At 60.6% G+C, this 13,278-nt stretch overlaps 1 protein-coding gene across 2 annotated transcripts; it reads left to right on the top strand.

Moving 5' to 3' along the window:
- The first annotated feature begins 10,725 nt into the window (after positions 1 to 10,725).
- On the top strand, positions 10,726 to 12,459 carry LOC129405528 (MIEF1 upstream open reading frame protein). 2 transcript variants are annotated; one of them, XM_055141182.1, is made up of 2 exons: positions 10,726 to 10,854; positions 12,219 to 12,459. In XM_055141182.1, the coding sequence occupies exon 2, from the start codon at positions 12,247 to 12,249 to the stop codon at positions 12,457 to 12,459; it is 213 nt and encodes a 70-aa protein (XP_054997157.1). In that variant the 5' UTR covers positions 10,726 to 10,854; positions 12,219 to 12,246. The 2 variants fall into 2 exon arrangements, with proteins under 2 accessions (XP_054997157.1, XP_054997158.1); XM_055141183.1 differs by lacking the exon at positions 10,726 to 10,854 and adding an exon at positions 10,959 to 11,416.
- The last annotated feature ends 819 nt before the right edge of the window (positions 12,460 to 13,278 follow it).

Raw genomic sequence — 13,278 nt, forward strand, 5'->3', positions numbered from 1 at the left:
AGATGTGAGAAGTGAGGCTTCAACAGAGAAGGGGGTGCTGGAGTGATAGTACAGCAGGTAGGGTGTTTGCCCTGCACACAGCGGACCCACGTTCAATCCCCAGCATCCCATAGTGTCTCCCGAGCATCACCGGCAGGAATTCCTGAGTGCAGAGCCAGGAGTGACTCGTGAGCATCACTGGGTGTGACCCAAAAGCCAAAATAAAATAAAAAATAAATAAATAAAAACAACCAGTCTGGGGCTGGAGTGATAGCACAGCAGGGAGGGCATTTGCCTTGCACTTGGCTGACCCGGGTTTGAATCCCAGCATCCTATATGGTCCCCTGAGCACTTCCAGGGGTGGTTCCTAAGTGTACAGCCAGGAGTAACCCCTGTACATGGCAGGGTGTGACTCCCCCAAAAAAAAGTAAGGAGTGAGAGGCCAGCAGGGCCCCTGACCGCCACGCTGCTCTGCTACCTCCTAGTGGTCAGCATGGGGCAGCGCTTGTGCTGTTCTGACAGCAGTAGGTCACGTGGACAAGCTCAGGGGGGGGGGCGGGGCAGGTCTCCCAGGGGGCCGAAACCCACGCTGGGATCCCGGAGAGGATGTCCACTCTCTCCCAGACTTGGCCTCTGTCTTCACAGGGACCCCTATCAAAGCTCTACTGCACCCCAAGGATAAGAGGCGATTAAGGGAGCCAGGGCGATCGACAGTCAAGGGGTGAGGGTGTGAGCCAACCCCCAAAACAGAAAGAGGGAGATGGTTCAGGAGGGCTGGAGCACATGGCTCCCCAACCACCTCTGGGAGCAACCCCCGAGCACTGTTCTGGGAGTAGTCCTGAGCACTGTTGGGTGGAGCCCTGAAGCAAGGTAACTAACCACAATAAAGAGAAGAGCTTTGCAGTAAGGCGCCCCACAGGGACACAGTGACCACTGGCAGGGCAGACATAGCTCCAAGGTCTGAGAACGCCACAGTCTGTGGGCGGCCTGGGTTTGATCTTTGGTACCACGTGGTGCCCTGAGCATCCCTGGGGTGATCCCCAAGCACAGAAACGAAATGAAACACTGGGGGTGCTGAGGAGATGGCACAGCAGGGGGGACACTTGCCTCGCACACAGCCAACCTGGGCTGGTCCCCCCAGCCCCGGCAGGAGTGATCCCTGGGCACACCTCGCTGTGGACCCAAACCAGAAATTAAAAAAAAAGAACAGAAATGAAACTGGCTGAGACCCGGACCCCGGGGCCTTGGCGGTGGGGGAGGAAGAAGACACGCCATCCCTGAAAGGGTGCAAGAGACAGGCCTGACTCAGGGGCTCCTAACCGCAGTGCCCATTTCCGGGACAACCTGAGGCCTGGAAGGCGGGGCTGGGGGCTTCACGTCTGAGGCTCTTCCAGGCCTGTCTCCACGTTGGGTGTTTGAGACCATCTGTTCAGGACACACGTAAGAGGTTAGTTCGGTTTTGCAGTTCACCGTTACGTATTTATTTATTTATTTGCTTTTTGGGTCACACCCAGCAATGCTCAGGGGTTCCTCCTGGCTCCACACTCAGGAATTCCTCCTGGCAATACTCAGGGGAACCTATGGGATGCCGGGAATCAAACCTGGGTTGTGGGGGCTGGAGCGATAGCCCAACGGATAGGGCGTTTGCCTTGCACGCGGCCAAACCGGGTTCGATTCCCAGAATCCCATTTGGTCCCCTGAGCACCACCAGGAGTAATTCCTGAGTGCAGAGCCAAGAGTAACCCCTGTGCATCCCCAGGTGTGACCCAAAAGGCAAAAAAAAAAAAAAAAACAACCCAAAAACCTGGGTTGGCTGCGTGCCAGGCAGACGCCCTCCCCGCTGTACTCTCGCTCCGGTCCGCAGTTCACCTTTAGTTCTTGGAAAGTCCCATGCTGACAGGGCTGGAGCTGGGACCCACCCTCATGTCCACCCCTTCCCCTCCCCATCCCCATAGACTCAGCCCCTGCTCAGGCACGCTGGCTACTGGAGGACAGGGCAGTTCCCGGGGGGACAGGGAGCAGCTGGGCTTTGCTGGACACTGTCCTCAGCATTGTCCGGCGTTCAGGGCATCGGCAGCCTGAGTGTCCAAGCAACCGTGTCTCTAGACAGTCCCACAGACGTGTCCCTGGGGTGCTGGACGGGGACACTGGTGGTAGGACCCAGCCCCTGCCTGGGGAAGATGTTGGTGGGAGGCTGAAAATCACCTTTTCTTGGGGTCAGAGCGATAGTACAGCGGGTAAAGCTTTTGCCTTGCACACGGCTGATCCGGGTTCGAAACCCGGCATCCCATAGGGTCCCCTGAGCACCGCCAGGAGTGATTCCTGAGTGCAGAGACAGGAGCAACCCCTGTGCATCGCCAGGTGTGGGCTAAAAAGCCACACGCACAAAAAAAAATCTGCTTTTCTTTTGAGGACCTGAACGGTCCGGTCCGGGCGGGGCTTCCTGTCGCTGTCCAGCCTGCGAGACTGAAGGTGGGTGCCTAGGACTCAGGGAGCCGCAGCGCCCACACCGCTGTCTGCTCCCCGCCCTGCGGGGGACCAGGGTCTCCGCCTCCGCTCACGGTGCTGCACTGCCTCCTAGTGGGAGACTGGGGAACTGCATCTTTCTCTTCCTCCACTGCCCTGTAGGATCGATCGGGGCCAGCTCCCGGCCACTGAAGCCAGAACAGAGAAACCTCAGAGGCCCCGAAAGTGAAGGACGGGAGGAGAGCCAAACTTTGGAAATAACACGTGGCGAGGAAGGCAGACGCTAGGGGGTTCCCCAGCGCTGCAGGCGTGCCGAGGACACAGGTGCATTTCTTTTCTTTTTTTTTCCTTTTGGGTCACACCTGGCGATGCACAGGGGTTACTCCTGGCTCTGCACTGGAGGGCATCGGCACTCAGGAATTACTCCTGGCAGTGCTCGGGGGACCCTATGGGATGCTGGGAATCGAACCTGGGTTAGCTGGGTGCAAGGCAAACGCCCTCCTCGCTGTGCTATCGCTCCAGCCCGACTCCCCCTTCTCGTCTCTGTCCATAGCAGATACCGGACCTGCCCCACTGGTACATCCTCACTCAGCCCCTGGTGTCCCCTGCACCTAGCCCACCCAGGGCGTCTCTTAGCTGACACTTACTCACTCCCGGCCCTGCCCGCTGTGCTCTGGGGGTGCGGTCCTGTGCCCCAGGGGAAGCACTGCCAGGAGCTTCATCAAAACCCTTGCGAGTGGCTCACTGGGTGTGGCGGGCCGGGTGGCACTGCCAGGAGGCAGAGCTGCCAGTCCCGTGCTGTGACCCACGGGTGCCAGCGGCTTCCTGCTCCGTGCGTGGCCTGTGAGGAGCTCCAGAGAAAAGCTCTCTGCTTCAGAATCCAACAGCATTCGGAGGGGTTCCCCCCCCCCGCAGCCTGCACTGGAGTCGGGGTGGTCCAGACACCCCTCAGGAGGAAGAGCTGTTTGGTCAACACCAGGGGAGTCAAGTTCAAAGCCTCAAAGGACCAAGAAGGGGGCTGGAGCGATAGCACAGCGGGTAGGGCACTTGCCTTGCACGGTGCTCGGTGAAGGGCGCCCCTTGCCCCTTCCAAAGGCCCCTCCGCCGAGTGGGGGAACTGCCTCCCTCGGGAGGTGTCTGGGGTCAGCCAGGGGACTGAGGGTCGCCGACACTGATGGCAACGGCCCCATCTGGTGACATCACCGTCAGCCCAGGAAGAAGAGCAGCGGCCCCCCAGGGGGGGGCAGCCCCACAGGGGTGTGGCAGGGCGGGGGACAAGCATTCACAGGGGCTGTGTGGTTTTCATGTTCTTTTTTTTTTGGGGGGGAGAGTTGCACCCGACAGTGCTCGGGGGTTCCTCCTGGGTCCTGGCTCTGCCCTCAGGAATGACTCCTGGTGGTGCTCAGGGACCCTGCGGGATACGGGGGATTGAACCCGGTCAGGCAGACGCCTCCCCACTGGACTATCATTCCGGGCCCCAGGTTTTCTTTTTCTCTGGGCGCTGTGGGGAATTGGACTGTCCGCCACGCAAAGCCAGCGTCTGTCTGCCCGTGGCCGCACAGGTGTCGTCCTTTGCTCCCTAGAGGTCAGGGTCCCCCCCCCCCCTCTTGCCCCGAACCGTGTCCTTGTGACATCACTCCGCAGCAACCCTCCCTGACTCGGCCTCTGCTCCGCCCCCCACATCCCTCCCACCTTCTTCCTTCCCTTCCCTAAGGCTGGAGCAAGGCCCAGCCATGCCCGGAGCTGCCCGCTGCACCGCAGGGACCCCGACGGCCCTCCTTTCTGCCTCCTTTCTGCCCCCATCCCCCCTGGACCAGGTCCAGCGCCCTGGGCGCTGTGTCAGCACCCCTCCCCCACCGTCTCCCCCTCCCCGACTCCCCCAGGTGGTCTTCTGTGGGGGCTGCTCCTGGCTCGGGCTGAGCATCCCCAATACTGCTTGGAGGACCCTGTGGGTCCTCTTGCCTGCCCTATGGAGCCCCCTGAGGACCTCCGGGGCCCCCACCCCAGCCTTCTCTCCACAGCCCTTCCTTCCTCAGTGCCCAGCGCCCCCTGCTGGTCAGCTTCCTCCACCCGAGTCCCCAGGGCTTCATCTCCCTGCTGGGGGTGGTTCTGCGCCAATCCTTGTCGGGTCCCTTTCAGCCCTCCCATCCCGTTTCCCTGGATGTGAGCCATGACACCTGTGTTGGGGCCTGAGCTTTGCAGAGCTCGGCACGCTAGGTGGGGTGTACCCAGCAGGGCAGAGATTTGGCTGAGTTTTATTGATTTTTTTGTTTTTGCTTTTTGGGTCACGCCTGGCGATGCACAGGGGTTACTCCTGGCTTTGCACTCAGGAATTACCCCTGGCAGTGCTAGGGGACCATATGGGATGCTGGGATTCGAACCCGGGTCGGCCGCGTGCAAGGCAAATGCCCTACCTGCTGTGCTATTGCTCCAGCCCCCGACTTTTATTGTTTTTTTTTCTTGTTTTTTTTTTTTTTTCTTTTTGGGTCACATCCGGCGATGCACAGGGGTTACTCCTGGTTCTACACTCAGGAATTACTCCTGGCGGTGCTCAGGGGACCATATGGGATGCTGGGATTCGAACATGGGTTGGCCGCGTGCAAGGCAAATGCCCTCCCCGCTGTGCTATCACTCCAGCCCCTTGTTGTGTTTTTATTTATTTATTTATTTATTTTGCTTTTTCTGTTACACCCAGCGATGCTCAGGGGTTCCTCCTGGCTCTGCACTCAGGAATTACTCCTGGTGATGCTCCGGGGACCCTATAGGATGCTGGGATTCGAACCCAGGTCAGCCGCATGCAAGGCAAACGCCCTCCCCACTGTGCTCCAGCCCCTGATTTTATTTTATTTTATTTTATTTTATTTTATTTTATTTTTATTTTTGGGTCACACCCGGTAATGCTCAGGGGTTATTGCTCAGGGGTTATTCTTGGCTCTGCACTCAGGAATTACTCGTGGTGGTGCTTGGGGAAGGGACCCTATGGGATACCGGGGATCGAACCAGGGTTGGCCACTTGCAAGGCAAAGGGCCCTACCTGCTGTATGATGGATGGCTCCCGCCCCTGGCTGAGTTCTTTGACAAAGGTAAGGGGGAGGGGAACTGAGATAGTATAGCAGGGAAGGCATTTGCCTTGCAGGCAGTGTGCCCAGGTTTGACCCTCCCCCCACCCCCCACCCCTCACCCCTGCACTCTGTATGTTTCCCTGAGCCTGCCAGGAGTGATCCTGAGTGCAGAGCCAGGAGTCAGCCCAGAGCACAGCTGGGTGTGGCTCCAAAACAAAACTAAAAGGATCCATGTGGGTCCATGTGGGGGCCAGAGGCTTGCGTCCCCCCTTGCCAGGAGCACTGGCAGCGGTGAGGAGACCCTGAGCAAGGAATTGGGGGAGCTCTTCTGGGGGCAGCCCCGCCCTCTGGCCCTCCCCTCCCTCCGTCCCTCCTCCAGAGCAGGGCTGTCCAGAGGCAGTGAAAGGTCTCCTGGCCTTCCAGCTGGAAGTGCCACTAATTAGATTTATTTGGGTCACAGGGAGATTTCTTTCCAGAGCAAACTAGGGCAGCCCGGAAGAGGCCGCATGGCGAACCTGACAGACGGGCATCCACGGCGAGCTTCCAGGGCCCAGCTCAGGCCTCCGAGGACTGAGCTGACCTGTCCCCGTCTTCCAGGGCTCCAAAATAGATCAGGGACAGTGACATGTGCCCCGCCCAGGGCCCGCACACAGTGGTGCTCAATAAAGACCGTGGGGAGGGGGCAGGGAGACGACACCGGGGGCTGGAGCACCTGCTTCGCATGAGGGAGCCCTGGACTCACATCCAACACCACACGGTCACCTGTGACCCCCAGGACACTCCCAGTGCCCCCAAATAGAGGCGGCTGTGACTGCTGGTGCCGGGGCCAGGTGAGTGTGGGGGACAGCGGTGCGGAGCTTCGTCCCCGAGCCCCCCACCCCACCAAGCCAGCCCTGGGACTGCTCCCCGGGGTGCCCAGTGTCGGAGGAGGCGCCTCTAGCTGTCGGAAACCTTCTCCCCTTCCCAAGGCCCCAGGGGGTGCCCTGCTTCCCTCCCCAGTGCCGCTGGGACTCCTGAGATGACCTAAGTGAAGACCCGAGGGCCCCCCGGAGCCCCTTCCACCTCGGGTGGCAGTTGTGTGTGGAGGACAGGCTGTGTTACAGAGCCAAGGAGGGGCTTCTCCTCTCTGAACCCCATCTGAAAACCTGTGGGGTCCAAATGCCCAAATGTCCACCCCGCTGCTGCCGCCACCCCCCCGCCCTCCCCCCGTCCTCCCCCCCAGTCTAATCCATGCCCCCCTGAAATTCAGTCCCTGAAATTTTTTTTTTTTTTTGCTTTTTGGGTCACACCCGGCGATGCACAGGGGTTACTCCTGGCTCTGCACTCAGGAATTACCCCTGGCAGTGCTCAGGGGACCATATGGGATGCTGGGAATCGAACCCGGGTCAACCGCGTGCAAGGCAAATGCCCTACCCACTGTGCTATCGCTCCAGCCCCAAGTCCCTGAAATTTTGTTTTGTTTTTTGGGGGGACCAAAGCTGAAGGTGCGCCTGTGTTCAGGGGTCCCTCCTGGCAGCACTCGGGGTATACCCCGTGAAAGCATAGGTGGTGGCACCGGCCTCTTCCCACCCTGGGGGCACCAGCTCCCCGCCCCTCCACCCTCTGGGGCTTTGCGGCCTTTGGACTGGTCTAAACCGGGCTCCCGCCCTTGGTCTCAAGTCTGAGCTGTGGCTGGGAGTCAGGGCCCGTTTCTGCCAGCTGGGAAAGGGAAGGAAGTCCCGCCCCGTCCAAAGCAGAGGGCGCAGCGGGCAGGGCTGAGAGGCACCCCAACGGCCTCCTGCATGTTTCTCAGCTATGCAAGACTGACTCTGAAGGTGACCCCAAAGTGTTCGGAACAGCAACCCCGCCTGACCACTAAGTGCCCAGAAGGAGCCAGGGGACACCACACCCACCCTTGCATTCACTGTGGGGTCCTGGCCACCAGCCACATAGGGAGCTGCTGTGTCACATGAGGGGCCCGAGGCCGGGGCCAGGAGGGTGACGGGGCGGGGGGAGTCAGCGCCCTTCCTTCACCCCCACCCCTGCAGGCTCCTTCCCCACACTTGCCCCCCCCCCACAAGGATGCCACTTCCTGCTTCGTTCAGCTCCCCTCTCCTCGGACAGGGGCAATCTCCTGTCCCCCGTCGGGGGCGCCCGTCCCTCTGCCCTGTCTGGCCCTCGGGTACCTGCCTTCTTGCTTGGTTTTTCTCTTGGTGGTGGCGTGGGCACGCCTGGCGGTGCTCAGGTGTGAGTTCCCAAAAGAAAATGTGCTGAGATGATGATGCTTGCGTGTTGGGTGGCTCAGAGCCGCCTCCCCACCTCCCCCGGCCTCCCCAGCAGAGAGACAGACAGACAGAGAGACAGGAGACGGGGTGAAAATGGCCCGATTAGTGACGAGCTGGTAGCATACTAATAGAACATCTGAATGGGCTTGAGGTAAGGACACGGATGTGATGGATCATTTACAGAGATAAACATGCAGGAGGAAATTCTCTTGGCGAGATCAACTCAAGGGGACACTCTGTCTCCCAGGGACATCTCCATGGCTTCCATCTTTCCCTCTAGCTGTATATGTTACCAATACTTGCAGTTGTTTGGGTAAACACAGTAAGAGTCAAAGATCTCAAAACTTAGTTCTCTGGGCTCTGAGAGCAGGCAAGGCTTTTACAGTAAATCCCAGACGAAGTCCTCAGGCAGGTTCAGCTTGTCCTTCCCCATGGGGGTCCTGTCTCTTAAGTCATCACAGCTTGCATCAAGACCATGCATTTATGCTTTCTAGACTGTCCCATTTCGATGCCACTCGCCCCAGGTCTAACCCAGTCCCATGGCGGGACCTTCCTTTTGGGGTGTTAGGAGCTACAGCAACTGAAGCCCGAGTCCAGTAATTATGACAGATGCCCAGGAGTAGATATATTTCAAAGTCAATCAACTCCCAAATACTAGGAGTACAGCATTAATGGTCTTTCTGTGTTTAACCAAAGAAGACTGCTCTAGAGTCAGAAATAAAAAGGCTATGGGGAGAGGGACTGGAGTGATAGCACAGCGGGGAAAGCATTTGCTTTGCACGTAGCCGACGTGAGTTCGATTCCCACATCCCATAGGGTCCCCCGAGCACCGCCAGGAGTGAGTAACTCATGAGTGCATGAGCCAGGAGTAACCCCTAAGCATCGCCCGGTGTGACCCAAAAAGCAAAAAAAAAAAAAAAAAGGCTATAGGGGAAATAGAAAAGCAGGTACAAATACACAGCACTTCAAATACAAAGCAGTACAAATACAAAGTTCAGAATCATCATAAAGTTTTGACTTATAAGTAATTAAGACTGACTTGGGGGCTGGAGTGATAGCACAGCGGGAAGGGAGTTTGCCTTGCACGCAGTCGACCCGGGTTCGATTCCCAGCATCCCATAAGGTCCCCTGAGCACTGCCAGGAGTAATTCCTGAGTGCATGAGCCAGGAGTAACCCCTGAGCATCACTGGGTGTGACCCAAAAAGAAAAAAAAACTGGGAACTGTGACAAGAGGTAAAACACAATGGAAAGGTTAAAGATAGACTTTAACTAAATCAGGGAGGCTAGCAAGAGCATGGCAAGCTTCTCTGGGAGGAGGAAAAGGGGCAATTCACTGACGAAGCCTAAAGCACTTGGGGTTAATATTCAACGCTCAGGGTTGCTCCCGACGGTGCTCTGGGCACCGTAACTGCCTTAACCCAAGCGCTCCCATCTCTTCCTTCCTCTCACCCAGGACTTCCGGAGCTGGCTCGGCTTCCTGGTTCGCCCTTCCCCACTCCACCCCAGCAGAGATGACTCTCTGCAATGCCCAAAGCAATGCTTTGCGCCTTAGAGACCAAGACGAGGTTGTTGGGGAAGGTCACGGCCCTCCTGCTGGGCACCTTTAACCATGCTCGCTTGCACTGAGGCTAGGGACGCTGCCAGCTGGCCGCTGCCAGGGGCAGAGCTGCCACCCAGAGCCAGTTGGGCCTGATTCCTAAGTCTCAAGTTCCTCTTTTTTCCTGGGCCACACCCCGCGAGGCTCAGGGGTTACTCCTGGCTCCACAGTCAGGAATTGCTCCTGGCGGTGCTCAGGGAAACATGGAATGCCAGGCGTCCAACCTGGGTCTGCTGCGTGAGAGGCTTGCTCCAGCCCCTCCGGTTCCTCTTTTTAAAGAGATGAACCTTCCTGGGTGGGATGGAGAGGCGGGCACAGGGGTGGGCACGTGGATAGGTTCTGTGAAGACTCCCGAACCGGAGAGACAGTACAAGGTAAGGTGCTTGCCTGGCTGACGAGATTTGATCTCTGGCCCCATACGGTCCACCCGCACTTCCAGGGGTCACACATGAGCATGGAGCTAAAAATGGATTAACTAGAAAATCAGCGCTGGACTCACTGGTACCCCAGCACCAACAGAGACCCAGCCAGGTGTTGCCAGACCCTCAGCACTGTCGATATAGCCCTAAAAACAAACAGCGACAAAACAGTAGCCAGAGGCTGGCAAGATGGCTCAAAGGCTGGGAAGGATGAAAGGCAAGCATGGGCCAGCGCCATAGTACAGTGGGAGGGTGTTTGCCTGGCATACGGCCGACCCGGGTTCAATCTTCAGCATCCTGTGTGGTTCCCCCCAGCACTACCAGGAGTAAATCCTGATTGCAGAGGCAGGAGTCGTTTAATGTCTTGTCAGATGTAACACAAAAAGCAAAAAAAAAAAAAAAAAAAGCATTCTAAGGCTTGAAAGAGCTTTTGAAGTCATGCTGGGCCAGAGGGATAGTAGAGTGGGGAGGGCGTTTGCCTTGCACGCGGCTGACCCAGGTTCAATCTCCGGCATCTCATAGGGTTTCCTGAGCACTGCTAAGAGTGACTCCTGGGTGCAGAGCCAGGAGTAATCAGAGTATCGCGGGGGTGACCCAAAAAGCAAAACAGAAGAAAGTTATGCTAGGGAATATTATTTATTAGGAGTGCGGGAATTCCTCCAGGGAACCCCTCAAGGCCCAGCCGGGGATCATCAGCAGATGCCACTGGACTCTGGGACTCAGGCGGGTGGGCCGGGCAAAGGCCACGCCCACCCGGCAACGACCGCACGCTCCCCCGGGGGCGGGGCCTGATGGCAGGTGGAGGCGGGGCTCAGGGCTCAGGGCGGAGCCAGAGCGGTAGGAGGCGGGGCCTCCGGGCGGCCCCGCCCCCGGGAGGAAGGCCTTGGCCGCGCAGACCGGAAGTCCTCCCGCCTCTGCCCGCCTCCGGGCCGGGTTCAGCCCCGCCCCTGGGCTCGGCGCGCAAGGTCACGTCCCGGAAGTGAAGGGGCCATGTTGGCGAGTGACCCCGGGATCGGTGGCCGGCGGCAGGCGAGTCCCGAGGCGAGAAGGCGCGCGCGGCCCGCGGGTGAGCGAGCGGCCCGGCCGCCGGGGCTCCGGCCTCCGTCCGTCCCGGGAGGCCGCGCCGGGCCCCGCCCCGGACCCGGGGCCGCCCCGGCTCCGCCCGGCCCAGTTTCCGGGGCTCCCGGGGGCCGCGCCGGGGGGAGCGGCCGGGCCCGGCGTGGGGGCGCCGCCGACCTCACAAAGCGCCCTTCCCCGGCCCTGCCGGGCCCGCACCCGCCGCCCGGTCCGGGCAGGGCCGGCGACCCCCGGGCGTGCCGCACTCGGCGTTGGAAGTTGTCAGGGCCCGGGGCTGGGGGCTGGGGTGGCCGGCGGGGCCCCGCGTCCACGCCTCCGTGCCCGGCCACCCCCTGGTTCCCGCGTCCGAAACGGGGGGCCCGCTCGGGGTAGGGCCCCCCTCCTTGCCCTTCTCTTGGGGTCTGAGCCCGGGTCGCTGCCCCGCTGGGCGCTCGCTGGCCCCGAGTCGGTGCCGTGTGCAGGGTCGGATCCCCGGAGTGCGGGTCCGGGGCCACCCCTCCCCTTGCCAGCTGTGCGTGCGTGACGCCCCTCTGGGAGCTGCTGCCTCCGGGGTGAGGGTCCCGGGGCGCTGTCAGAGGGAGGCGCTGGGCTCGGGTGCAGGAAGAATGAGGGGTTACCTGGTCTGAGCCGAGGCCTTCCAGCTTCCTTTTTTAATTTTTTTTTTCCTTTTTTGGGTGGGAGGCTCCCAAGCAGTGCTCAGGAGGCTCAAGGGTGCAAGGGTTCAAGGGTGCAGTGCTGACTCAGGCCGCCTCCGGGGTGCTGGGGGCTCCAAGGCTGCACCATGTGGTGCCTGGAATCCACCACCACCACCGCCTAGCCCCCCTGGCCCCCCTGCCATCTCCCGGACCCCTCCTCACTTCCTCCCGATGGGGGTGCTGGGTGCAGCACCAGTCCTGGGCCGGGGTTCGTAGTAGAGCGTGCGCGCTGCTAGATGTGCTGTTTATTGAGCACTTACTAACCAGGCGAAAAGAGGGCAACCCCACCCCACCGTCCCTCTAGTCCTCATCCCAGCCCTGTGGGCAAAGTACTGCCTGATCCTGAGTTCTAGGCAAGGCAGGATAAAGAGGTGAAGGGTTATGAGCCCCGGGAGGTGGGGAAGGGGGGACGTGGGGGGGCGTGTCAGGAGGCCAGTGTGGCTGAGAGCCCACCCCTCCGGGATGATTGATCTGCCTTGAGGCTCAGGGTACGAGCCCTGTCCAGAGTCCCGGGGCCGGTCAGGGGCGGGTTGGGCGGCCTCTGAGCCCTTTCAGTAGCGCCTGTGAGTGCAGGTCCGGGACGCTGGGACCCGGGGCGGAGGGGATGGCGGGTCCCTGCCCGACCTCCTCGCGTGATGCTGGTTTTTGCCCTCTGCAGCTCGACGCCCAGCTGCTGCCAGTCCCCCATGGCCCCGTGGAGCCGCGAGGCGGTGCTGAGTCTCTACCGGGCTCTGCTGCGCGGGGGCCGGGCGCTGCGCTACACCGACCGGGGCTTCTACCTCGCCTCCGTCCGCCGTGAGTTTCGGAAGAACCAGAAGCTCGAGGACCCCGCGGCCCGGGAGAGGCAGCTGGAAAAGGGCCTGGTCTTCCTTCGCAGCAAACTGGGGGGCATCATCTAGGCCCCCCTCGCCCGTCACCCCCCCCCCCCCCCCGCTGCGCCCCCAGGGAACGGGGGCGGAGGCGCCGTGTGTCCAGACGTCTGCCCACTCCCGGCGCCGCCTCACCGATGTGGTAAGAGGCCTCAGGGAGGCCCCGTGCCCGGGCGGAGGCCAGGCCAGCTGCGACCTCGCTAGCAGGGAGCGGCCCCCGCCCTGTCCCCACTGGCCGGCTCCTGCTCCCCACGGGGGGCAGATCACGACCCTGCACCCGTGACTGGTTTCTGTCCCCCTGTGCTCTGAAGCCCCCACCTCGGCCCCGCTGCTTGGCAGGTCGGTAGATGCCAAGGTCCTGAGGCCTTCCTAGGCTTCCGCTTCCCTCCTGCCTGACGGGGACCCGGGTGTCTGGCTCTCGAGGCCCTTTTGAAGCTTGAAAGAGGTGGCGGGGCCTGGAGCACAGCGGGGAGGGCGTTTGCCTTGTAGGTGGCCGACCCTGGTTTGATCCCCAGCATCCTCTATGGTCCTTCCAGCTCCACCAGGAGTAATCCCTGAATGCAAAGCTAGGAGCAACCCCTGTGCATCGCTGGGTGTGACCCAAGAAACAAAATAAGGCCAAAAAAATTAAAAGAGGGGGCGGGTCCCCAGCCCGTGGGGTGCCAGTCAGCAGGGGCTGTGAGCGCTCTTTCTTTGGGGTGCTGGTTTGGTGTCTGGACCACACCCCGCAGTGCTCAGGGCTCACTCCTGGTGGGCTTGGGCGACCATATGGGGTGCAGGGGGCCTGTGTGAGGCAGGTGCCCTCTCCCCGGAGTATCTCGGGAGGAGTGTGGCCGCGCCCCGAGCCAG

The sequence above is a fragment of the Sorex araneus genome, chromosome 6 (assembly GCF_027595985.1).
Source record: "Sorex araneus isolate mSorAra2 chromosome 6, mSorAra2.pri, whole genome shotgun sequence".
Taxonomy (NCBI): Eukaryota; Metazoa; Chordata; class Mammalia; order Eulipotyphla; family Soricidae; genus Sorex; species Sorex araneus.